This window comes from Anser cygnoides, chromosome 1 (assembly GCF_040182565.1).
Source record: "Anser cygnoides isolate HZ-2024a breed goose chromosome 1, Taihu_goose_T2T_genome, whole genome shotgun sequence".
In the NCBI taxonomy this organism is placed as follows: domain Eukaryota; kingdom Metazoa; phylum Chordata; class Aves; order Anseriformes; family Anatidae; genus Anser; species Anser cygnoides.
Genome location: NC_089873.1, coordinates 186,774,883 through 186,802,116, shown reverse-complemented (window position 1 = coordinate 186,802,116; position 27,234 = coordinate 186,774,883). Strand labels below are relative to the sequence as shown.

Genomic DNA, 27,234 nt, shown 5'->3' with positions numbered 1-27,234 from the left:
AATATGCAGTATTTAGCATTCCGTAATTTCATGTTTGCAATTATCACACCTATAATAAGCGTGTTCAAAAAGGAAAAACTAAAATTCCTAAATAAAGCTTGTATCTCTGTAGGGTCTACCCAGAAGAATTAATTTGTTACAATTCCTAACTGATTACAAGATTCTGTTGCAATTCACTTACCTTCATCTTGAACACTGCTAAGTCTCTTTTCCAGTTCTTTTACTGTGTTTCTCAATTCAAATATTGAGTTTTCAAGCATCTGCCTGTGGTTTTAGAGAAATCAATTAATTCACTACTACATTAATCTAATTATTAAGGTAAAAAAGACTAAATCAAATATATTTTTAGATGAAGTATCTATCAGTGTTTTCTATGTAATTACATCATTTTGCTCACGTTTTATGTATTTTTTCTTTATAGTTACATTAACATTAATTACACTTAATGCATTACAGTGTGTTAAAAACAGCAGAATCGTGCCTATTTTGTGAATAAAATTACTTCCATTACAAAACAACACTGATGTTTCCTAAGATGTAATATCTGCCCAGCACATCATCAGCATTAAACAAATGTAGAAAAGACAGTGGCATTAATTCTTCAACTAAAAGATGCCTAAGGAATTCTTTATTTGAAAACAGAATATTTCCTTGTAAGAAAATACACTTTTTGCCCATTGATTACTTTCATATACTGCTTGGGCAGCCAGGCAACTGGCAAATACCTTGGAAACTGGACTCTTGCTGCCCTGGATCTATGACCAGCAGCAGAATCTAGGAGAGGACTTAGACAAGAGTACAACCCACCTACCTGCACCAGAGGAAGTACTGAATTTAAAGAAAATAAAATAAGCAGAAGGGTAATTAAAGGTAATTCAGGTAAGTTTTCGGTGCAAGAAGCACACTGGAGGACAGAAATCTCTAATGGCAGAGGAGAACTGCATCTTCCAATCTCTTGTTGCTCTAATGCTGTTGTTCCCTACCAACTTTAAATCAGAGCGGGGATCACAGGCAAACAAAGAATGAAAGCACAGGTAACATACTGGAGACAGAAAAGGTTGTGGTGAAAGTCCCACCAAAGACAGAGCTGAAATGAATGAGTCAGGAAGCTTAGATGCAGGAAAAACAGAGGAAATCTGTTTGCTGCTGCTTATTTGCTTCCACTCCAAATGGAAGACGCAGATGGCTAGGAAGAAGGAAGACAAAATCTTATTATATTGTTGGTATCATTCCAATAAAAATGGATATGGTTTCCTTAAAGCAGATTTCTGACAAACTCTCAGTGCTTGGAAAAGAGGAAATTGTGGTGACGGTGAGTGTTAGAATGGTACTCTTGGAAGGAAGGAACCCTGGAAGTTAGATACAGTCAAAGCTGTAATTAAAGCTGAGCTGTAGCCAAATTAATTAATTTTTCCTCTTCAAGAAAACCCTAAATAGGTGCTTAGATAGATGCAGGGTAGCATAATACAGAGTTATTTAGATCCGGTGCTTTCAGTTTTTAATTTGTTATCATTCCAAGACTATGCACAATATTTCTTAGAAGTACAAGTTAGATTGTATTCTTCTTTCTGCATCATTAGCAAAGCTGCTGGCCAACTTCCAATTATATTCCTTCTGGATGAAAATGTACACTGAAATGATAAGTTGTCAGGTGTCAGACTGTAATTGCTACACAACAGAAAATCTTATTTTCATTTGGAAATTGAAAATAATTTTTTTTAAAATTGCTATTAAACATTTAGTATTCCAATAGAAACTAAAAAGTATGCAAGGTAGAAGCTCTCTATTTTATTCAGTGCATATTCAGTAAATTATAGTCCCTGCACTGACAGAAAAGAGATGTAGAAATAAATCACGTCAACCAACTTGGTAAATACGTCAGCTGCTTATTGTACTGGGAGTATGTATTTTGCATTTATGGAGGTATTTCTAATTGTGATAGGAAATGACAGCCCACACCACTTATCTGCTACTGTGAATTTAAAGCAGCTGTGTGTAGCTGCTTGTCCAGTGTCTTGGTCTGTACTTTGAGGGGCTGAGGTGTGATTTTACTGACAACCTGACATTTATTAATAACTAGACATATTCAAGACCTATGAATCTTTCCCATATCAACACACAACTTAGAGTCATCACAGAAAAAGGTCCATAAATTCTGGAAGCTCACCAGTTTGTCATCAGGCACACTTAACCGCATGCTTCCATACTAAACAACAGGAATGCTCTTGTGAGGAAAAGGAGAAAAAAGCTGCAGTTCAGGTAAGAAGGCTGTGATTGAAAATAACAATAAAAAAATGCAGAGTTTCCTTTTAAGACAGTTTGCAGGTGTTATTTTACTTGAAAGTGACAGCCACTTAGGATGACAGCCATTTTTCTGTACGTTTTGTTATCCGGATCTGGGTATCTGGTGCATATGTCAGCCAAAAGACTGCCTGAGGCCATTTGCTTTACTGGAGAGAGAAACCAGTGAAACATTATGGGAGAAGCTCAAGGCAAATCGTCAGTTGTAGGGCATCAGCTCTACAACGGGGCAGACCTTTGCTGGTTCGTGTAGAAGACAAAATATACAGACGCCTTCAGAATCTATGAACAGAGCAGGAACAATACTACACAGTGCAAAAGGCACCACATGGAAGAGCATATACAGCATTGAAACCCTGCCAGTCAGCAGCGTGCTGGGCAAATCCTACAACTTTCCTTATGTGGAAAGCCACAAAAGCTGAAATCTCACAAGCTGAATTAACATGCAACCCTACTGACAATAGTAAATCGATACAGTAAGCCGACATGCATAAATGTATGCCTTTAAGAACTCTTTGTCTATTAAGAAGTATACTGCCGTGTTTTACATGCCTTCTCTCTCTCAGCAACATTTACCGTGACATTTCCCAAACAGAACCTGTGCTGAATCTTGATTACAGTAATTCAGTGTCAGATTTAAGCTACTGGCATTCATTAAGCCTTTCATAGTATTATATCCACAATCATTGAGAATCAGCAGGTACTTAGGTAAAGACCCCTTCCTGACACGGATGATTCAATTTACCCTTTGAAGTAAAAATCCCTTCATGAGAGTAGTAGGTGGGCTGTTAGCAAACTGCCTAAACGGAACAATAATCAAATAAGCCAGTGAAAAGATGACGAGGGTGAGATTGCTCTGGAGGAATGCAGACATCTATCTGTGAGCCAGTCAGCCTCAGCTTTCTTTATACCCAATGGAGAGAAAACTCCTTAGGGCGTGAGTCATCTCACTCTGAAACAGCCAGCCAAAGTAGGTCAGATGAATCACACCTTCAAAGAGCCTTTTTGTATTCATAGACTACAGAAGCGACTGGTTTAGATGCTGGTTTCTAACAAACCTGGTTGCTAACAGCTAGGCTGAATACATAACTTCTGAAATAGACAACAATGGTGTTGCCTATTTGCATACAGAAGACAAACATGGGAAACAGTTGCATAATCCACCTGTAGCAACAAGTTTTTTATTGTGTCCCTGTCATGCCATCAAAATAGAAACTTTTGTATGTATATTTAATACATATTTTTTCCTTTGCTTGGCAAAGGCACAGCTTCATAACGTGACTTGCACTTTGGGTGCAGTCTTGCAGAACATTCTCGAGAATATCAGCAAGAACTTAAGGTGCATAAAATACCTAGGTTTTCATTAATTCAAAAAATAAAATCAAAGCAGTGAAACTAAGCTGATATTCAGATTTTTATCTGAGAACCTATAATATCAATCTTGAGTATCTGGTAAACCAAAGAGTTGGTTTATGCAGAGGATAATTTATCTATTACGCTGACACATTACTTACTGGTCATAGGTGTAAGCATGACCAAGCTCCTTTGTGTCCCAATTTGAGCCCAGAAGCTGCCTAACCATTTTGACTCTGTTAATACTGGATTCCCCCTTTCCACTGGTGAATAAACAATTGATAAAGTTCACAATTGCAGGAATAGTTGGCAGAGAATCTTCAGCCCAGACACTAAAGGAAACATCATTTGGAGGAAAAATCATCATGGAACTGAATGTCTCAAAATTGTATAGAAATGTAAATATTAAAGGTCTGATTTAAGGCAGCACAAGGGCTTCTGGCACTTTCTAACTTTTAATTTATTAACACTCAAAAGGCAAAAACATTCTTTAACAGAGAAAAATGTGTAACTTCCTAAGCAAACTGGAAACAAAAACATCTTGAAACATTTGCTGCTTAAGCAAGGGGACTAACTGGTAGCAGTAACAAGTTATCATCTCTGCAGAACTACACTAGAAAGAGATGAGCTACTTTCCCTGTAGGTATATACTGATGGTGTAGTGATATCCAACTTGCCAGTTTAATTCCATGCTGTGGAAAAAGGTGAAAAGGAGTGTATAAAGAGCGCCTCATAGCCTGTTCCATTCTCTCTTCTCCATGCCAAACAGACACGATCTGATTATGTTTATTTGGGGGGTCTTTGAGGACCCGGGAGCTGGACTTGATGATCCTTGTGGGTCCCTGTCAACTCAGATACTCTATGATTCTGTGATAACCCACTTCTTACCGCACCCCAGCTCCCACTCCCGGTCCTATTTTCCTTTCCAGTTCAATGACAGCTTCAGATGTGTCTGGGATTCCTTATCCTGTTTCTCCAGGCTCCTGGTGCCACCCCAGCCCCCTGCCCTACTCTTCCTACCGCCCACCTTCCCTACACCTTCTCCCCATCACCTCAACACCGAGCGGCGGGGACTAAGTGCCCACACCAAAGCCCCACTCGCTCCCTGCCCCACACTGAGGTGCCCGCCCTCCTGCAGCACCCACGGGGCGTCCCTGAGGGCAGAGAGCCGCCTGTGGCAGCGGGACCCCCGTCACACACACGCCCGTGCGGGGCGCCCTGCGGAGCCCGCGGCCGCCATTTCGCGCCCGCCGCCCCTCACCGCGCCGGGCTCTCACTTCTTGCCCCGCTCCCGCTCCCGCTCCAGCGCCAGCCCCTCGGGCTCGCCGCCCTCCCTCATGGCGCCGCCGCCGTTGCGCCGGGTAACGGCCGCCGCCTGCATGGCGGCCGCCTGAGGGCGGTGGGGCAGGGGGGGGGGAAAACGCAAATACGTGTTGATTTTTTAAACAATTCTTTGGGATGGAAAGTAATAAGGTTTTAAATAAATTCTCCGAGCCACATGTGAAGGCAGGCACAGCGCTCTGGGGCTTGGTCATAAAAGAGTGCCTACCCCTTGTTGCAGCTTCCCTAGTAATTGTAGTCGGTGCAGTGCGCAGTTTACAAGTGCCTAACCCGAGACATTATGGAAGATCTTGGAATAATCAGTCTAAACTGGCACCAATCGGTTCAATATAGCCAATGAGTCAATATATGTTGGCTAGTATTTTAATCAGTGTCCTATATTGGCCTGGATTCAAGCTTAAAAATGTTTGATGTTGATGATTTTTAAGCAAGGGATTTCAGATGCCTCCTCAGCTTTCTTAAGGCAAAGCTTCATGAGGTACACTGAATTGATCTAATGGCCTAGTGCTGCAAGGGTGGCATCACCTCTGCTGGTCTCCCTGTCGCCTTCTCCGTCTGCTTCAGTGTCAGCTCTGGCATTCAATAACTCTTTGACAAGCCCATACAGTCCATAAAAACTGAGAAACTTGGGAAAAAAAGCATTTGGTTTTGGCTGGCTAGTGACCTGAAATAGCTCACCAGCTGCTCAGAAAAGCACCGGTTGATGCAAAGGATCAACTCACCAGTTCATGGGACCAAGTGCTTACTAATGAAACTATCAATGCCCTTTCTCAGGAAGATGAGCTGTAATTTTGCCTTACTGCCATGCTATGAAAGAACAAATGCTGTAGGTTCTCATTTACTTCTGCTGCATGATCAGCAAGCCATATGTGATACCCCTAAAGCTTATTGGGTAATGGATGTACTGCTTCCCAAGTTTAAAACAAGTTATGTATTACCATTAGTTTGTTGTAGCATAAATCAGCATTGGCATCCAAACGTTGGCTCTTGTTTGTTGTGAAATGTGAATTTTGGCCCTAAGGTGACATTGGGATGGGCCAACATGACACCTTGCTGATACTGAAATGGCCTGGTCCTGATCCTCACGTTCAGCTGCATATACCTGCTGCTTGCCTTATGCCAGTTTGGGACCATGTCATGAGCCAATTCCATTTGCTAACTAACCCAACAGAAAACCAGGAGGCAAAGAGCCAAAAAAGCAGACAGTTTCTGGCTGGATTAGTGATCCAGTAAGATCTCCTGTATGAGGGTAGACTGGAGAGTGAAAAGCCTGACTGTAAGAAGAAAAAGTCATTTTAATTTCATTTATCTGATACATATTAGGGCAGGAGGTGATATTTGACAGTCTCTAGTTATAATTTATGCTATTATTTAATCAGTGAATTATCACTTCAGTTGTGGATTGAATATAAAATTATCTGACATACCTAATCAGGAAACAAAAATTTAGACAAATACTGTACTGTGACTGCATTTAAATGTTGCTGCTTACTTTGCCTTCAGGATTTACTGAATAATACCTTTTCTAAATACATATTGAAAACATTCCATACCAAACCAGTAATTTCAGTATTGACTTGGACCTAGGTTAGCTTTCATAATAATTCAGTATACTGCGTGCAGCAGTGAAATCTTAACAGCAAGGGTGCTAACCAGTAACCATTTTTCTTGTTATCAGCTTTTGTGAAAAACTATTGTAAGATCTGGTTCAAGAATTTAACCAGCATAGTGAAGAGCTGTCAAACAGGAGGATATATTCAGATGTCTCAGAAAGAGCCCTGGAATCACAAGAAAGTCTGAGAGTAGAGAGCACGCTGGAACTGAGGGCTGTATCCCGGCTACAGTGTACTCTGTCTGCCCCAGGAGACGCTTCTTTGACCTCCTCTCCAGGATACTTTCAGGTCCCAGCCTCAACTCAGGGATTACGAGGTGTCCTAACTAGGTGAGATCTCAGGAACTAGGTCACGGAGTGCGTGTAAGGATGAGCCCAGACCACACCAGTTGGCTGGGTTGGCAGAGGACAGCAAGTCTAAATACGGGCTTTGCCAGATGGTTTGGGAGTTGGAGTAGGAGAACAGCAAAGCGTCTTGTGGACCAAGGTCAGGTACGTGTAGGTTAGGGCTTCATTAAGATTTTTACCATTACTGCAGTAATTTCCTCCATTTCTTTATCCCAAATAAAGAGGTTAAAATTAGATATATGGATACCTATAAATGTATTTTTGTTGTTCTAAGGCTTGTAATGTTACTTTTGAGACTAGCATTTTTAGTAACCACAAGAAAAGTTAGGAAACTTGGTCAGCACAATATGGTTTGAAAATAATTTTAGAGTTAAATACTTATCTTCAGGTTACGTGAAGGCAATAAACAGCTAGGGTTGCTTAAAAGCAAGGTAGACCAGTTGTTGAAGGTAAACATTTGGATTACGACAAATTAATTTTGACATAGAAATACATTTAGTTATTTTCATAGCACTGATATATAGGGTATAGAGATGACTGGCTGTGTGGACAAGGGGAAACAAATGGTTATTGCGTATTTTGATTTTACCAAAGCCTTTGATAGAGTCTCCCATATCACCTTTATAGTCAAGCTGATGAAATGTGGATTGGATAACTGAAAAATGAGGTTGGTGGAAAACTGGCAGGGCCATTAGGCTTAAAGTGTGGTGGTCAGCAGTATGACTGCCTGACTCCAGGATCAATACCTGAGCCAGTACCACTTCATTCTTTATTAACAACCTGGAAGACAAGCAGGGAACACTTTCAGCAAGCTAGCTGCTTTTTAACAAATTGAGGGGAGAAGTCACTCTGCAGGAAGGTGGGACTGCCTTTTGGAGGGGATGGACAGGCCGGAGAGACAGGGTGCTGAAAGGAACCGAATAAAATCCCAAAAAAAAACCACAAGGGCAAGGTCCTACGAAGTACAGGCTGGGGGCAGTGACTAGAATGCAGCTTCACAGGAAAAGACGTGGTGGTTCCTGGTGGCCAAGCTGACCAGGAGCCAGCAATTCACCTTCCAGCCAACAGCTTCCTGGGTGGCACTAGCAAGAGCGTAATTAGGAGATTGGCAGAGGTGGTTCTTTCATTCCACCCAGCACTTGCAGGACTGCACGCTGGAGTGCTTAGCTTTGTGTTCCCACACAGATCCTATGGGCTGTCAGGCTGGTTGGCAGGCATGATCGTTGTTCAACCTGGAGAAGAAAAGGCAGTAGATCTTTTGTGTGGTAAACAGCTACCTGAAAGGAGGTTGTAGACAAAAATGAGTAGCCAGGCTCAGTTTGTAAGACATTTATAATATAAGTATAAACAGTATGCACAAGTGTGCATGAAAAATCTTGACTCGATCTAAAGGAGAAATATTTATCTTCATCAGCGTCAAACATGGCAAAGATCTCCCAGAGAGGCTGTGAAATCTCCATCCTTGAAGATACTCATAACGTGAGCTGATGTGGTGCTACTTCAGCTGTGGTTCTTCGGAGCAGGAGATTGGACTACAGACCTGGAGGTCCATTCCAACCTATACCATCCTACGGTGTCCTGAATAACCGAGCCTGGTCAGCATGTTTTGTTGGAAGCTATTTTTCTAATTCTTTTTAAAGGATTACAGATCCAGTTGAGGGCAGAACAGTGGTTTATACCTAAAGAATGGCGAAGATTCCAGAGACTGCAGTAGCTTCAAATGACATGGAGGTCAGTCATTAAAAGTAATTTTCTCAATACAAGACTTAAGACCAATATTGTAGCAGAAAAGGTTTTGAAGAAACCGATTTGGAAACAGCACTGCATTAAGTAATCTGGTAGCAGTTCACTCAGTAAACGGCATTAGTAAGACTGCCGTACATCAAAAGATGGTCAGCGTTGAAAGTGAAAGCAAAACCAAGCTGGGAATAGAAAATAAACCTAAGATACGAGGCTTAGGGAGCTAATATAGTGTATAAAAGAAAGGGCTGAGATAACACGTTACGCATGTGAAAGCTGTTCTGTATGGCACAGGAACTGAGGAGAAGCCTACGGATTTGCTGCCCAGAGCCTAAGCAGTGACAGCTGGAGCAGGTTGAGTTCAATGGCACAATACTTTCCGCAGTGAGTGGCTAAACTTTGGATCCCCATGAAAAGGGGAGATCATGGATATATCACATTAAGAACTGTAAAAGGGGCTAGACATTATTTAAAAGAAGAAAAAAAGGGGGGAGGGAGGGGCTTTAATCTGCCCTGAGACAAATTTGAAAGACTGAGAGACTGAGTACAGGTGAAGAAGACAATGACAGCAGGTTAAACAGGACAATGCCTGCCTGACACCGATGGCATTCAGTCTCCCTCCGCTCTCCTCCCCGTATACTACAACTTGGTCTCCTGAAGACTGTAGCACTTCAGTTTTAACTGTTTTAATACAACCTGTTGTTTAAATAGTTTACAGATGAAACTAGAGGGCATGAGCTATATACAAGACCCAAATGGCAGGAAGAAGGCGGATACAAATACAGACATTCCTATTGCAAAAGCAATTCCTAACAAACATCCTTTTGCTAGTATGAAATCTATATTAGCTTCAAATTGGTTACACTTGCTGGCAAGTGACAGATTGTAGTAATGGAAATTGTTATACTGTGCATTTGATGGGCCTTTTTGGTTTGAAATATTTTAAGCTCTAACTGATGAACATGTTTCAGTTGTAGACATACTCCAACACTGCTCTTTTATGACTTCACAAGTATTAGCTCTTCCACTCACTGATCCATACAGTAACTTTACATCATAAGAAGGCCAAGCACAGTTGAACCAATTTTAATTATCTTTATTTCCATGAATCACAGTTACACTTCAAGTGGTTAGTGCCTTTGTTTCACATTTCTCACCCCAAGTACACACCTACAGTAGCTACCACAAAATGTGCACTTATTATCATTCTAACAGACATTTGTCGCTACTGCCTTTTTTTTTCCCCAATCTGATACAAATATAATTTGCTAACAACCTTTTATACTTATTTTCTCCAATTACATGAAATCGAGACAACTTGTAAATTGATGGTGTTCTGTTTGTTGCAGGTCCAGCCAAGATTAGTTAGAATGTATAGCAGCTTTAAAACTCAGTAACGAACTGATAAATAATTAGCAGTATAAAGTCATCTCAAGGGATAGACTTGCATATGGACTAGGAGTAAGATATAGGAATGGGATGAAAAAGCTACATAATATTTATTCTATTCCACACATCTCCTAAGTAAAAGGTATGACAACAGGCATTTTTAAGAGATGTCAACTTGTGCAGTTATGAATTCAACAGAATAGAGATGCTGTTAGAACTACTTGTTGAAGCAAATAGCTAATGCCTTCCATTAGGGATCCGTGACATATATGCTCTGGATTTCTTCTGGACTGTCTGCAAAGCACAGAATGCATAGAAGCTTCTAGTAACCTCAACATAATGTTTTTTATGGAAAAATATTTTCATTTATGCAAAAACACGCATCCTCTTTATACAAAAAAAAAAATCTCAATTTCAAGGAATCTTACTCCTTATGGAGTCAATTGGGGAATACATTTTTTTCCCTCGAGCTATAAATACCCTCTATTAGAAGAAATGCTTGATATCTTTGGTCTGCTTACATGCTGGAGGGAGAAAAAGTAATTTTAAAGGACATGACTACCTAGCTACCTGAGGTTCATCTTTCATTTCTTCTAATATGAACTTTGGAAAACATTAGCTGTTTAGTAGCTGAGAAGGGAAATTCTCTACAAAGCAAAGAATAAAGCACAAAAATATTTAAGTAGTGCATATTAAATAAGATCACTCTGTTTTAGTAAAACTAACTCTTAAGGATAGTAAAAAAACAGAACTAGTAACCATACTTGTATAAGAATTAGTAATCCTATATGCTCAGTATCACCACCTTCTTTACAAATATAATGTATTACAAAAATATTCATAACATTTCTCTATTAATCTATTGTTCCATACTATATTTTGAAAAAGTGCTTACAGAGGCAAGTTTATCAACTGAAAACTCATATCAATCTGCATCAATACAAGACAATTAAGGAGACTTTCATTTTTCCTTCCAAAAATGCCCTTCCATACCTTTGTATTTTCCACTGCAAATTAAGTAACAGTTGCTTGAAAAGTAGAGTATGATTGGCGTTAAATCACAGATTAGCAATGTAGTTACTTTTAAGTAGGAAGTTTCATATCTAACGTAAGGCTTTGAGAAATATTTCATTGTTTTCACTTTTTATCTTTTTTCTCCTTATCCAATACTTTATACTCATCTAACACAGCATGTCCAGTTTCCTTTGCAGTTCTCTTTACAACAGCTTTGATACCAATATTGTCAATGTTAAATGCTGTCACACCAACGTTGATTGCAGAATTCACAGCGTTGTCGGTAGCATGGCCAGCATCATCTCCATACCTTTTAAGAAAGACAGCAGATTTGCAGATAAGTGTACTTCGTATTTTTCTCTTCACTAGAATTCTTTCAAAAGCAAGGATTTAAGCATTACTGAGAACAGAGAATAAGCACACAGCCTGAATGTCGAAGGAGTAAAATGAGAAATTAGCAGGTCATTTAAGTAAGGGCTGCTCTTCTATAAGGCAGATTTCTCTTTAAAGATGACAGTATGCTTCTGCCATTTTTCCTCATCAAACTGTCCAGTCTGCCTTCCTTTTACCTCTCTAGTTTTGAAGAAAGGAATAGAAGGCTTGCCTACAGAACCATAAGAAACAGGGCTTTTGTGTGCTTGTGTGTGTGTGCCCGTGCGTAAAAGCCCTTTAAGTACTCCTTAAATAAAACTCCTCATACCCAAATAAGCCCACCTCTGCAGCTGTTCAGCCTCCTCAGTCCGTACTTAGTGTTAGGTCAGAGGTTGGACTAGACGATCTTGGAGATCTCTTCCAACCTAGATGATTCTGTGATACCATGGGTGACAGCACTGAGGAGAGAGGGCAAACACTGTCCTGCTTTCTCAGCTGTTACAGAAAAAGGGACTGTAGTCACCTCTGGCATATCTTTTTTCGGTTGGCTGGTACCACCACTGCGAGAATAGTGCTTGGTTAGTACTCATCCTAGATCACCCTTGCCTGTGCCTCCATGCTATAATGTAACATTATGTCTGGTGTAAGAACGACACACAGGTTTGAAGTCCCCAGAGCAGTCACACTGAGGTAGTGCATCTCTGTGCCCAAGCAGTTTAACCCAGATGGTCTATCAGGTCTCCTGGGGACAGAGGACTGTTGTCACAGCTGTGCTTATAATGTTGGAGGTGGCAGGGTCCCTACAAAAAACTCCCTTGTGCAGTGAAAACTTACCTGAAGTAACCTGGAATCAATACAATGGCAAAGGGGAAGGGGGAGAGGGAGAGGAAAAAAGAAATAGTCATACAAAACCCCAAAAGACTCAAAGCTATCTTGAGGATATGCTGAAAATTACTGAGTGAGAAACCTCTGGTCTCTTCACTGGACCGTGGGTCCAGCTTCTTTACGGTTTAGGGGGCAACTCAGCAGTCAGAAATTAATTACTTAACTGCGAAGAAAGGTAGAGAGAGCATACTGAAGAAGGGCAAAAGTATAGTGAGAGCAGTAACTCCAGTTGTTGCTGGCAGCCAAGCATTGCCCCAGAGAGCACTGTAAGCAGACAAACCAGGCCAAAGGGAAGCATTTCTTGCAATGCCAGAATCTCAGCAATTAGCGGAGTTACTATTTTCCTCGGTTTCTTATAACCAGAAATTCTTTGAGGACCTCAAAATAATGCTAAAGAGAAGCCCAGGATATGAAAGGTTCCAAAAATCTATCGCATTATTAAAAGAGCAGCCATGGCATATTGGTGTGAGCCAACAACGAAACCAAATTAAAAGGATCAGCGTTTTTGTTTTGTTCTTGTTTTCAGTTCTCTAAGAGTGACAGCTCTGAATCACCACCATCTGATTTGCAGATCACAGAATTAATCTCACAGCAGAAGAGCACTACTTGTCAATTTGATTAGTTATTTTCATTCAGGAGTATCATAAGCCATTTTGCTATAACATCAGTAAATTATAGTAAGACTACTTGGTTATGCAACACAGACAGATTAATAATTTCTTAAATATTTGATAATTGATTTTTCCCTTTGCCTGTCTCAATTGCATCATTTGTGCCGTTTTTAAAATAAAAAAGTTGGGCAGATGCAAATACTGCAAATACTTATACCGCTATATAATACAGTAGGTTAGTAGCAAGGTACTTTTGCAGAACTATTACTTCTGAAGCTATGTTTTCCCCCAGTTCTGATCAACATACACATAGGATGAGCATCTTTTTATAATTGCATCAGCAAAGGTATTGCAGCTAAATTTTAGCAGAATTTTTTGTTGACTTATGAGAGACTACAATGATGCTCCTTTAGCTTTGTTTCCAGTAAGGGGAATTTAGCTGGTTCACCAAAGTACCCGGAGTGGAAGAAATCTTTTTGTCACTGAAACAGAAACCAGCTTACAGACAAGATGTGTAGAATTTTAATACATTTATACAATAGGATAGAGTCTAAAGATGGAGGAAATCCTCAATTATCAAGTATTTCAGATTGTATTAACTGCAACTTGCAATTACTTTTTTTCACTTAGCGTCTGTCACCTGCTGATCTCCGCATTTCCTATTTTTATATCTAAAAGAAAACATTAATGTGAATTTATATGAAAAAGAGTACTGGTACAATACCTGCTGACATCCCTACAGAGAACAAATGTTAGCAATAAAGCACCCCTGTTAGCTTGCTATCTAGCCTCCTATTTGAGATGCATCAGAACAGAACCAAATGCCAATTGACCCAACACTGTAAGCTGATGTTTACCTTGTTACCCTCTGCTAGTAGCTTGCATGCACTTCCAGCAATCCTTTTTAACATCTCTTTTGCTATGCTTATCACTGGCTCCATTTAACCTATATGTTTTTGCTTACTCTTCATGTTCAACTACAAATACTGATTTTTTTTTTGAGGGCTACATTTCATACATACTGCAGTTATTTCAGTATCTTCCCCTATTCTCTGAAGCATCTTTAAGTACACAGACTTATCAACTTTGGTCTTTGTATCATCTTAGTAACACAATCCAATTACCTTTTTCTGTAGCAACATCTATATTTTGCAAGTCCAACCCCATGTCTCATTTTGTTTCATCCTATTATCACTATTTATGCCTTAGATTTCCTTACGCAGTTCTCCTTTTGTATCTTCTTGCTTTAATCTGACCTGCTGATAGCAGGTGCTGATAAGTTCTTTCATTTTTTCATCAAGTTCAGCTAAGTTTATATGAATTCAAGATGAGAGTTGAGGCGTTTAAAACAGCTACTCTCTCCCCAATGACACATTGGAGAACAACGATATAAATCTGAACAATATTTATTAACACTGCCTGAAGCTGTGATACTTCTAAAAGACAATATATATATTAAACCAGAAGCATTCACTCATTTCATACTTTCACTTACAGGAGATACTTGTTACTGTGTACTTAGCAGCTTATCATGTGCTGTATAATTAGGGTATTATGGTAGCTTTCCTGCACTTTCATGAGCTTTTTTACCAGTATGCAATCACAATGACAATGCACTGTAGAAGAGGAAACCAATAAAAAAATAACTTACTTGTATTTGACAGTTTTCACAGTCTCAGTTGAAACACTTTTAGCAATGCACTTAGCTGCACTTTCTAAACCTTGCCACACTGTTGAAAACCCTGTAAAAACGAACAGATTATTTGAATATATATATATATATATACATGCACTGAAAAGTATGCAATTAAAAAGCATAAAGATTTTTTGTTACCTTGAACTCCACTTGCTGCTACTACCAGAGCACCATCAAAAGTGGATTTGCCATCTTTGTCCTTCTTAAGGGATTCTGGAACTAATTTGCTGCCGTGCTTCTTCACATGCGGAGCCAGCTCCTTTCCAACACAGCTCGCTATAGAGCACACTCCCTCAACTAACGTAAGACAATTGCATGCAGATTACTTAGTTAGAACACAGAATCTTTCTTTAAAAGTCCTTACTCCTAATTAAAGTATGCTTCACAGAAGTCTCAAATATTACTTTTATTTAAATATGCTTATTCTGAAGACAAACTTTAATCCACACTTAAGTATCCAACTGACAGAGAGGAATTTTCAGATTCTGAACAGCTCCAATTCCTAAGAAACAAGTAGGGTTGGTCTTGTGGCTAAAAGCACTAGAAAATAAACATATATTTGTCGCACATTCTAATTTCAAAAAAAAAATTGTTTCCATGGCTTTGTTACCCCCAACTTGCAGATGGGGAACAAGATGTTTTCCTTTCTTGTCTTCTGGAGAACCCTTTCTTAGAATCATTCCAGCTCTCCAAAGTAGTTATGTAACATCCAGCACTACTTACTTTTTAACTTAGTTGAGTCATTAGACACTAAATATAAACACTGATACAAATAAACAACAGAATGAACTTACTGAGAGCTGCTATGATTACCAAGCGCCACTGAGCACCAAGCCATTTCTATTTGAAAGACTATACATAGTCAATAGATTTGTTTCCAGGTGTATGTATTTACAACTATGCAAACACACGCGCTGTACTGGTGCAATATATGTTAGTCACTACCGATAGCACGGTTTTTAATATACATGGTTATTAACTTAAGAAGAAAAAGAGACCATTCTGAACTAAAACCTAGAAAAAGTTGCAAAACCCTGCCAAACTTAAGACTGCAGAAATGCTCTGCTATATAGACTGTCCTTTTTAGTAAAGAAAAAGATGCCTCAAGGCCATCCAATAAAAATTATTCCTAAAGCACATCTCACATAGCAGATAACCAGGTACAAACAACTATTCTCCATATTTCAGCAGGTCAGTCCCTCCTCTAGTTCCCTGGCTAAAGAAACCAGCTCATTTTACAAAATATTTACTCTTAAGGCATAAATACAATATACTATGAAGTGGAACATGTTACCTAAGAACTGGCTGACTTTCACAGCTCCTCCAGTAGCCTGTTTTGCTACATGAAGCCCCTTTGCCACAGTTGGGTTGACTTCCAGAGGTTTTTCTTCGGGTTGTATGTGTTCTCGCAGTTTGGAAGCTCCTTTGTGAATAGCTTTACCGGTGTATTCTGCTCCTTTTATTAGGCCCCAGCTTACCCAAGATGCACCTTCGAGGCAAAAATTGTTATTCTAAAGACATACAGAGTTTCACAGACTAGAATTCCCACAGCTTTCCCTCCTCTGCCTTTCCAACACTGACCTTAGAAACATTCCTGATTACAATCTGCAATTATACTCTTCCCTCACTGGGCCAGTACGAATTCCTGAAATGACTTCTGCTCCTACACCACCTACATTTTCCCAACTCATTTTATTAGGTCTAGTACAACTATTCCTCATCCAGATGTCAGCTTAACACACAGATACTCAGGTTTTGTTTGTTTGTTTGCTTTGTTTTTGTTTTTTAAATAGACATCCAGGTCCCAGCAGGGTCAGAAGTGATAAAACTGCACATCTCAATACTATTAACATTCTGAAAACGTATCACCCAGCCCACTTGCCATTCTAGCAGATTCATATTTATTCCAGTCAGTTGGTCATTTGTGTATTCCACAGCTTCTCAGAGGACAAGAACTGTTTATCAGCAGAAACCACAATAGATACATGCTTTAATATAACTGCTCACACAAATAAAACTGTGCTACCATGGTGGTTTGAGTCACATAGGGCAATATCTAATTTACGTTGTCGTATTAGGAGTCTAACCCATTTGCAACGAGCAAGACTGTTGGCAGGGGATTCAAATTCCATACTGTTTTTATAAAGCACACCAAAGTATCCTTCACATTATTATAATTGGAAGCAGTGAATAACTATTTCTGACCGCTCAAATCTTACTTGCACAGAGGCACTGAGGTGAAAACAGTGTTTACATATTACTTGCAGAGGTTTCTATTCAGTGTAATCCTCTTATTACAACAGTACCTGACAAGATTCCATGGGCGACTTTCTCGCTCCATTCTGGCAATTCTTTCTGATTTTCTCCTCCTTCTGGTTGTGGTTGGATATGTACAGTCTGAGGCAAATTAATCACATCACTAGAGGCTTCTGAAGGCTGGCAAATGAAAACAAACATCTGAGAATCCACTTTGCAAGATATCATCAAGATTTCTGCTTTAGGTCATTAAGATTCGTTAACAAAAAAAAAAAAGGAAATTCTGTGTGTTCCTGTGAATTCAATTACTTTTGCACACTCTACACTGCCTTCATCCAGTTACAATGAGAAGATTTGCTTGCCAACAAGGCCATATAGTCAACTAAGTAGGCATAGCCTACAGTACACGTTAGCTAGCATAAAATAGATGGGCAAGTCTTTTTATCTTTTATTTAATCTCCTCAGAGGGAAGTCAACTCTGCTGTGATTCAGTATGGGAATCTTTACTCAGAGAATCCAGCTGCCCTAAAAGAATGCAACTGTTTTGGTTGTTTGCTCCTCATCCTTTTTTCTCAAATCCAAAAATAAAGGAGATTATTCATTCCCCACGCTGTTGATGCTTCTGCAGACTGGCACAGCCAAGGAACATGCCAAGCTGTGCGTGACACTGCTCCACACTTAAAGTTGGGCAGAGAGGCTCTGTGCAATTTCATGTCGAACTCCAGTTTCTTGAGTAGACATTAATCATTCAAACACAGCAATCACCACCACAGTCTGGTTAGTGTTTCTAAAAAGCGTAACACCACTTTACACAGTTCACAGACAATGTATAATTAAATTTTAACTAAAAAAGGCAGAAAGAGATGCAAGGGATTTAAGCCTTGGTTAGGATTCTATTTTTAGTACTTTTGCAATGTAAAAGCCAAAATAAACATTTCAGTGATTGAAAACAATGCTAGTTAGCAAGGGATAGAAAGAAAAATGTTTTGTCCAGAAGTCTATATGAAAGCATTTGTAGATGAAACCTATGAACAGAATGCATGATACAGAATCATATTTGAGAATGCATGGAATTGTTAGATTCCCCTGAAGTATTTACTGGATATAAAAATATAGGGTACTGCACAAAGATGACTGTTTCAGTAAAAAAACAAAACCAAGAACAGTAACAGGGAAAAAGAGATAAAGTCTTAGTAAGTCACTACCCAAAAGGTTAACAATGTATCGCTGACTTGCAGTACATCAGTTACTGCTCAGCAGCAGTGTGAAATCTCATCTTCAAGAAATGTCCTTAGCAAGTGATCAAAACACTTTGGGGGCTGGGCAGGAAAAATAACCTCAATACGCACATACAATTAAAGAAATCCCTCAAATCAATTAAAAACAAAAACAAAACAAAAAAACAAAACAAAACGCTGCTGTCAATCAAGTTTGGAATCTCAACAGTTTTAAACTGTATTTCAGTGACTTTTTTTTTTTTTCTTACTATCAAATTTTTAGAATCACTGTCCTGGGATTTACCTGGACTTTGTGGCCAGACATCTGTTTTAACTTATCTTCAAAATGCGCTCTGTCTGTTGCTGGGAGCTGTGAAGGTAACCCTACTCTCTCATGGGATCCTGGCACCTGTGATATCACATCAGGGAACATTAACAAAAACACAGAGTTTTAGGACAATTAAGGGACTAATGTGATATCCAATAAGAACTACTTCTATGCAGGCAAGATTACAGGATTTATCCAGTAAGTCCTGCAGTGAAACATCACATAGTTCTGTAGTACTTTTCCCTTTTAAGTAAAAATTAGTGGCCTCCTGCTGAACTCAACAGGATTTGCAACAGAACTCTGCCCACATGGCACGCAGCCAACTGGTCCCTCACCGTCACCGCTTTCAGATGTCGGTGATTCAACCAGATGGCATCTTTCGTGAACAGATATAAGCTTGCTATCAGCTATTAAGTGGTTATCGATTACCATTCTTTGTGAAATGGTGCTCAGAGCTCTTAAAGCAACGTTTTCCACGTTTTCAGGCACTATATCTTATTGCATCTTTGTTAGATTATATTTTTGGTTTTTTTTCCTATGTTCTCCTTTAATATCTTACTGCAATAAGGTACCAGATTAATCTATTTTGAGATCCCATTTGAAGGGGGATTTTTTGAGGCACTTGCTATTTTCAAATGCCCTCTTTGAAGCTGCTTAACAGTTTTGAACTGTAATTGCATTTGTGTACATTATTCCAGGAATGGTGTCATCAAACCTACGCAGAGCGGGTGCATGTGTGTGCGCCCACAGGAAAAAAAAATCATACTTTCTCCTGAAAAAAACATTTGAGGACCTTTGAGAAAAAAAAAAAGTGAAAATATACAAAATGGTTTCCCATTCCCCTCTGTGCTTGCAACGCTTTATTTTAAAAATTTCTACACTCCTACCTCACCAAGCCTACAGTTACATTACTAGGCATGCTTAATCTTGGCTACTTTATTTCTCACTGGTGAGCTTACCAGCAAGACACACATTAAATATAAGCTGGCATCGATCACTTCCACCTTTCATTATCAGTTCAAAAAAGGCAGCCTGGGACTTTACCTGGAGTCGAAGGTCAGACATCTGTTTTAACAGATCCTCAAACAGCTCTCGGTCAGCTGCTGGGAGTTCAGAAGACAACACCACTCCCACATACGACCCCGGTGTCTGGGACATGGTGTCAGGGAACATGTAGACCCCGGTATTGCAGCACAGAACAGGAGACTGACCACTCATTAGAGGATACAACCAGTCACAAACCTAGAAAAGATAAGTACTTGAAGGAATTATAGGATTCTTTTATTTTTACAAGACAGACAATGCACTGATTAGCACTACAAACTTGATTTTCCATACCGTTTAATAAGAAAAATAAAAAAAGCCTTAGGCATCTTGAGAAAACAAAGAAACAACAAAAAAATTAATCCCACAACCAATTGAAAAACCTACATGACTGTGGAAACACCATTCTTGATTAGTCCTGAGAGTCTAATACAGAGAAAATACTGATTTCCAGGGGACTGGAATTCAGGCTGGTAGCCTCTTGGCCGAAGCCTTGTCTTGAGGCCTAGTGCCCTACAAAGAAATCAGGAGTCCCAGCGCCTCTAGCTCCCTGTCCATCTCAGGACAGGGCTCCGTAAAAGGATAAAGACTGTACGGCTGTCACTGGCCTGCTGCTGAAGATTGCGAACACAGGAGCAGGTGCACCTGTAGAACCCAAACCAGGAACTGTTTGTTTTTCAGAGCTTCCCCTTTGCTGCTGAGACTTCCAGCCGCCAATCGAGGAGATCCAAAGTTAGAAACCGGACCAGAAACACAACGTGCATTACAGAACACGCCTGCATGAAGCAAGCATGATAAAAGAATCCAAGTAACACATCTTCTGCATTTGGAGATCAGAATCCACATTAACACGGGCCCTCAAATTCCAAACTATCATCTCTCCAAGGTAACAGCAATACTTTAACACTAGTTGAGACTGAAGTGGATACTGCATCAACCCACTTTTTACTGAAATGTTCTGGCACGTGAATTAACATTTCTTCTCTATGTGAGGAAAGTTAATTTTATGAAAAGAAGTGCTAAACCTTTAGAAAATGGAATTCACCTCAACAGTAGGCACTCAAGAACCTTGGGAAGACACTGGAGTAGTTTTCTCAGAAAAGCCCTAAAAGTGTTTATTCACAGAAAAGCTGTAAAATCCTTCGTATTGTCACACACATTTTTAGACTCACAAAAGCAAGAACTTAGGAAGATTGCCCTTTAAAGTTTTATGACATTTTGGAAACATAATTAAAGGAGGAAATTATCTTTCTGTTACCTGAAGAAAAGCAGGCGGACGATTCTGGGCCACCTCACTGTCCGTATCCAAGAACTTCACAATGCGCAGGTAGCCAGGATAGGAAGGAGCACTGACCTGCCCATCAGGAGTCACAAAGAATATCTGCACTCCTTGGGGAATCAAGATCAGCTCATCTGCATCCACTCCCAGATTTTCAACGGGAGGTGGCTGAGTACACTTCTTGTAGTAGTCCTCACCTACGGAAGAAAACTCCCCGGAGTCTGTGCCGTAAGACACAGTAAAATGGCCGTTGGTTGCTTGAGGAGTATAGGCAGGAGGTGCTTCATTTGGCAGACACAGAGGTTTTGCAGATGATGGACTCATAGCTGGAATTTGCCCCTGGCTCACAGGTGCAGCTCTTCCATCTGCCGCAGGTGGCTGGCTCGGTACAAACAGAGCAGTAGGTGCGGGAGGTCTTTCTGGCTTTTCCGTGGAAGGAATCGAGGGGTACAGCTTGGGCACCGCAGCAGGGGCATCCACTGCAGCAGGACTTGCTGGTACAGGGGGGACGTTTTGTTCTAGAGTGCCGAGTCGAGCATGAACATTTTGGAGAGTCTCCTTCATCTTTTGTTGCATTTGCCTGGCAGACTCCCACTGGGGTCCCACGCATGCAGGCCCCTGCGATGGAATGCTGACTCCTCGGAGCAAGTGCTCAAGTCCTTGCTTATAGTAATTTCTTGCCTCTTCCTTCTGACCCAGTTCATCTGTACTCAGGCCTTTATTGATAAAGATAAAGGCTTTCCTGTACTCTTCGTTAATAGCTTTAATATTGGCATCTTCTTCCATAACTGGATTCTGCAGTTGTTCCATCACTGCAAATTGGAATAGAAGTTAGTAAGAGTATTCACAGATGAAGTCAAACGAAGTTTACCTTATAATGAAGTGTCTTCTCATTGGCTTCTAATGATGATCACACTCTGTGTATTAACAGAAAGCTATCTAGTTGCTTGGTACAAATCCTGATATATTGCAGTTTTCTCCTATTAACCTTTAGATTTGGACTATATGACTCCCAGTCCGCACAGAAGTTAACTCCATAACCATCACATCACATTTATTTCTTAAGAACTTGAGCATTAGAAGAATACAGACATGCCTGATGTTAAACGTTCCATCTTAAAAAGTATTAAGATCAGTAACGAACAGTGGAGAAGAATACATAAATCTAACTTAACTTTCAAGAACGTTTTCCTCCCAAACCCCTAAGGTATTAAAAAATTCAGTTAACAGCTTGTCTACTTAAATAAAGGCTGAACTCACAAACTCTGTACATTTTTATTTAAAAAAATGAAGGAAAAGCACTCAGCAGATTTAAACAAATCCTGATAGTCTTCAACTAACATCAACACACAGAACTGGGAAGTAATATTCTGGACGGTTAAAGCTGTGCTTTATAACATGAATACAAGGAAATACTTCCTTTAGAGCGTTTACCACAGGAGAAAGAACATTGGTGTTTTCCCTTCCTTCCTCCCCAGGAGACAAGAACTCGAAGTACTGATACATACCAAAGGTTGTAGATTCTGTTTGTTTTTTAGAATATATTCCTCAAACAGCCCCATGTATACTTGAACTAAAGAGCAAAAACGAATCTGATGGATTCATTTGAACTTCAAAACGTGCAAAGCCACTGTTTTAACCGAACTTGGCCAAATACAACAAATACAACTTGTTCTTGGACTAAGACAATATTTACAACACCCAATGTAAAAAATTTCGGTGAAATTTTTTTGCTCACAGTGTTGAGAGCCATTGTCAATTCAGACAAATTGGGTTATCATGCTAGAAGAGAGTAATAATCATGGGCAACAACAAAAAATGGATACTATTTAAAGAAGAAATAACATTTATTTTCAGTAGAAACAACAATTCTTTTCTATAAGCTATATGGAATAATGGAGAAAAACCTAGAGACACTCGTCTATCACAATGACTGCATGTTACATTAAAAAGGCAAGTAAAAAAATTAGAAGTGTAAAAATAAAAAGCCTTCTATTACACACAGTAGCATTAATGCCACTGTACCAAGAACTGGTGAGACCCCACCAGTGCTGAGCAGCATTTAAGAAAACTGCATCAGAACAGGAAGAGGAGTGCAGAAGGTTACTGAAATTTTCTGGTGAACCAATTACTCCAGAAAAAAGTAAAATAAGTTTGGCTTATCAGGCTAATAAAGCAAAGGGTAAGAGATTGGATTAGTTTCTATAAATATCCTGGATGAAATGAAGAATGTAAGTCAGGAAAGAAGAAAAGAACTATTGAAATGCACACTCTTAATAAAATCCTGAAACAGTGCCTTCATTTATTTAACGGCTTTTACTGGTTTGCGCAAACTGTCAATAAAACAAAAGCAGGCTCAAAATTTTCCTTCTCCTCCAGCAAAGACAAACAAACTTCACAAGCGAAGGTCATAAAAACATCCTGAAGAGGCAAAGACTGCGTGCTGTGCTCTACTCCCACATCCTTTACGACCAAAAGCAGAGGGCACTTGTGCGAATGACGCACCTGCAGGCACGTGACAGAAGTGTCAGGCAGTCCGCAAGGCACCTGTTACCTCTGTGAGTGACACAATCCTGCTCTGTGCGAGACGAGCCGTGCACGTTTTAGCCAGGAGCATTACAGGGAGGGCTGGAGAAGGCAGCCCGCGTGGAGCAGGTCACAAGCCACCAGCCTTGCTGCCCGTTCCCTGTCATGCAGCAGAAAAATGAATCCTGGGCTGGAGCAGGTTCTCTGGCTGGCTACTGCCCTGCTGTCACTAGGCTTGATCTCTTTGATTTAGGCTGAAGAACACTGGCATAAGAACAAATGTGCATTTAATTACCACCGAGGCATAAAGATTAGAAGCTATAAGCGTGCCTCTGACCAGGACAAGTGCAAGCAATTGGAATGAAAGTAACTGGGAAGAACTAACACCTTCGCGGACAGAGCTTTATCCTTACATGAAAGATATGTGACACGGTTACGTAGACTTCGTGATCCGGGACAACCATGCTTATGTCTCTGCATCACTCCTAAGATATGCACTTGTTAAGTTTCCACATAATGGAAAAATATAGACGTTAACCAAGTATACAGAATAATTAAAGGTAGGCATAGTCAAATCATTTGCTAGCAAAAATACCTAAAGAATCCTAAACCACATCGTCTTGTGTGAACACCTGTATTTACTAATGAAAGACCCATTTTTTCATCTTTATACTCTTCTTAAAAGGAAGACACCTTAACAGTGAAGAACTTAATCTAAAAATTATTTTAAGCTCCTACTCAGAAAATATTTAAAAGAGGAAAAAAAAGTCAGAGTTTAACCTAACATCATAGCTTACTTTTTCAGGAGCAAAATCTAGATTTTTGACATTTTTAGTGCCTGTCAATCCAGTTCTGTAACAAGCCCCTTCTTAAAGCTTTAAGTAAACTATTTGGGTGAACAAAACTGCAGTACCACTGTCTACTTTGTCCCCTGTGTTCTGATCTGGTTTTCTTGGGAGGCTAAGAACAAGCTATTATCCAGATTTTACATAATTCTTTTGCTCACAATTTTAGTGTAAAACAAGAAGTGACATCATGAAAAATCCCAAAGTCATAGCTGCATTTCTGTTTAATAGCGAGTTAATTTTCTATTCATGGTATGCTCATTGTACTGTCAAGAACACCATTCTTGCTAAAGCTCATTCTTTATTAACACTAAAAAAAATCTGTAAGGAAACAGAGATGTCAGCAAGCCCAGTGTGTACATGGCAGCAGTGCATGGCCATGTGTGGCAGAGATACAAAAGCAGGATCAGTGATTCAGAAGAGCAGGAGTGTTGTTAACTCGGCTCTGATTGTTCAAAATATCCCCAATTTGTGCAATACGTACAGCACAGTTACTGCCAAACCATGCATTTGGGTGACAGGGAGCTTGGAAACTGAGGAAGGAATTCACAGTAGATTTTAACACAGGATAACTAAAAGTCAGCCTGAAGGGCTGAATTTAATTCATTGTTATTTATTAAAATTAACACGAAATAATGGCTGATGTACTAAAGTAAATAAACCAGCTGGGTTGCTCCCTTACAGCACAAGAGGAAATATCCTCTGAAACAGAAAACTGAAGTAGTTAAATGATCATATTCAAGGAAGATCCTTACCCTTGGTCATTATCATTTTCAGTGTATGATTTCAATACCGTATTTAAGTGTCCTGCACGTTTTAATATTTATCTGTAATCCATTCCTGTACAACGTAGAGTTATTCCCTCTGTTTTAAAGCTGGAAAGAATGGCAAGATATACATTGCTAAATACAACAGCACCAGAAACCAACCTCTGGTCCAACGGCTGGATGTGCAAACTGGCCCAGATCCGTGCTTCTTAGTGCTAAGTAAGATATAGAGCAACTTAGACAACGCTGGTCCAAAACAGCTAAGAGAAGAGCTAACGGGCACTGCAGATAATCACAGATCAATCCAGGGCTTGAACTCATTCCTCAGCCCTTTCTCAGTCATCAGTACAGATGTACTCCGGGGTGCTAAGTGACTTGACCATGGAATGCTACAGGGCAACAGGGAAATTTGGGTTCAGTTTGACATTGTAAGCTAACATCTCAGCTATTTAGCAGGCAATCCCTCCTCTAAAGCAGCAAATCCTACTTCATTTAAAAAATAAAGAAAAAAAAAAACAGTTCTGTTGTGGATCTTACTGCAAAAAGGCATGAAGCCTAAAGCTTATTAAGAGGATTAAATATCCTGACTGACAGAGGTAGAACACTCTTCTCAACTCCCTGCATTTGAAACTTGGAGGTGGGGATAACGGAGGGAAAAAAAAAAACAACACCAGAACAAACCCCTTAATCCAGGAGATCTTCCTATAGGTCAGCTGTTTTTCTGTCAGCCACTGATTTCAGAGATGAAGACAACGAAGGAGAACTACAATGCAGACAGAATTATTTAAACCTTATTTCTGTAGGGAGCAACTAAAATATCAGTAACTTTTGAGATTTTTGAAACATATTGATTTAACGCAAATGTCATAAAGGATTCCAACTAATATAAACCAGGTACTAGCTTATCAACTTTGCTTTTTTTTCCCCTTCTATTTAAATTAGTTTTTTTAAAGTAGCCCTTAAATTTTTCATTCAGTGGTGGCTTACAGATGGTATTTAAGCACTTAAGACTAGATAATATGTAAAGAGAGTCGGTGATCTGATCTAACATGGTAATTCTTACTCTTTTAAAATTACTGACAACTTCAGTAGACTCCCATCACCCGACGTTTCAACGTAGGTCATTTTTTCAGGCCGGTATCCCAGCACCTACATGCATGCAGCTAACAGGTCTCATTTCCCTCATTTCCATACTACTGCTGTCTCAAGCCGGTTTTGCCCAGAAGCACGGACTTCGTTCCTGGCTCCTTGGTCTGTCCTTCTGCCGCAGGGCTCCAGCGCCGAGCTGTCAGGCTCTGAGGTGCCCACTTGGCACACCTCTGAAAAGGGAAGTGAAAAACCAGCGGGGCAGACATGTGCCCTCCTCACACAGCTGTGCCGCCCAGCACCCTACCTTTCCTCTGCCATCACGTACAAAGACATCGCCACTATCTGGAGCATTCTGTGGGCTGTGATCCTGACGACATGACAGAAAAATAAGGGTGACGTGAGATGGCTACTTAATACTTTACATCAGGAGCAGGCCCGTCACTGCCAACAGATTCTCCGCACGCAGACAGAAACGCCCCTGTTTGTTTTTAAGAGAGAATAGCTGCTTCTATTTCAATCAAGCTGACAGGAATCTTTCAAAAGAGACAGAACACGCAGAGCAGGTCCGTGAATTTTGACAAATAACCCCTCGCTTCCACACCGAGACACTTTACAATGGTTGATTACCATTAATTACCGTACCTACCTCAGCCCAGCCCGGCCCTCCCGCTGGGCCCTCACCCCAGCAGCTCCCCACACGGCGGGGCTGGGATGGAGGGAGAGAAGCAAGGAGGGGGGGACAGAGGCAGGGCACTGCCACCCCCCGCAGCACCGACCCGGGCCCACGGCGACGGCCCGATGTTTTCGCAGCCCTGCTCCCGTGAGGGGACAGCAGCCGCCCGGCCCCACCACCGCCGCCACCCCGAGCCCCGTCCCGTCCCGCCGGGCAGGGCCCAGCTCCGCCACCGCCGCCCTCACCGCGCCAGGCTGCGCCCGCCGAGCCCCGCCGCGGCCTCCAGGCCCCGGCCGCAGCGCCCGCTCCGCCCCCGGCTCGGGGCGGGCCCCGCCGTGCCCCGCTGGGGCGGTGGCTCCCGGCTGTGGGAGGCTCCGTGTGGAGGCTCCGAGCCCGGCACGGCAGGGCCTCGGCACCTGCCCCCGGCCGCCGTGGTGGCTGCTGTGGCAGAGAGAGGCCGTGTCCGTGCTCCGCCGCAGCAGCTGGCACCTGCCTTCCCGCAGCGAGCCCCTCAGTGAAACTGCTGCTGGTGTTTGTGGTTATAACCC

At 40.7% G+C, this 27,234-nt stretch overlaps 2 protein-coding genes across 9 annotated transcripts in view; both read right to left on the bottom strand.

The window, feature by feature from the left end:
* The window catches only part of CCDC169 (coiled-coil domain containing 169), a 31,314-nt gene extending 25,406 nt beyond the window's left edge, over positions 1-5,908 (bottom strand). The window contains exons 1-2 of one of the 3 annotated variants that reach the window (XM_048081196.2): positions 4,932-5,908; positions 182-264 (exon numbers count right to left, since the gene is read on the bottom strand). In XM_048081196.2, coding sequence (XP_047937153.1) covers positions 182-264; positions 4,932-5,035 — 187 coding nt within the window. In that variant the 5' untranslated portion in view covers positions 5,036-5,908. Of the gene's footprint in view, positions 1-181; positions 265-2,167; positions 3,648-4,931 lie in introns of those variants that run through there. The other 2 variants (XM_048081193.2, XM_066989695.1) reach the window with 2 other exon arrangements.
* A 3,867-nt stretch (positions 5,909-9,775) lies between these two features.
* On the bottom strand, positions 9,776-27,066 carry SPART (spartin). Of its 6 annotated transcripts, XM_013192585.3 has the most exons (10): positions 23,726-23,807; positions 20,766-21,598; positions 19,508-19,705; positions 18,440-18,544; positions 16,969-17,098; positions 15,957-16,151; positions 14,801-14,959; positions 14,618-14,708; positions 13,583-13,637; positions 9,776-11,408 (listed from the first exon to the last, which is right to left on the bottom strand). In XM_013192585.3, the coding sequence occupies exons 1-9, from the start codon at positions 23,790-23,792 to the stop codon at positions 13,589-13,591; spliced, it is 1,827 nt and encodes a 608-aa protein (XP_013048039.2). In that variant the 5' UTR covers positions 23,793-23,807; the 3' UTR covers positions 9,776-11,408; positions 13,583-13,588. The 6 variants fall into 6 exon arrangements, with proteins under 6 accessions (XP_013048039.2, XP_047937149.1, XP_013048042.1 ...); XM_048081192.2 differs by lacking the exons at positions 13,583-13,637; positions 23,726-23,807 and adding an exon at positions 26,932-27,066; XM_013192588.3 differs by lacking the exons at positions 13,583-13,637; positions 23,726-23,807 and adding an exon at positions 26,660-26,869.
* Positions 27,067-27,234: the final 168 nt, after the last annotated feature.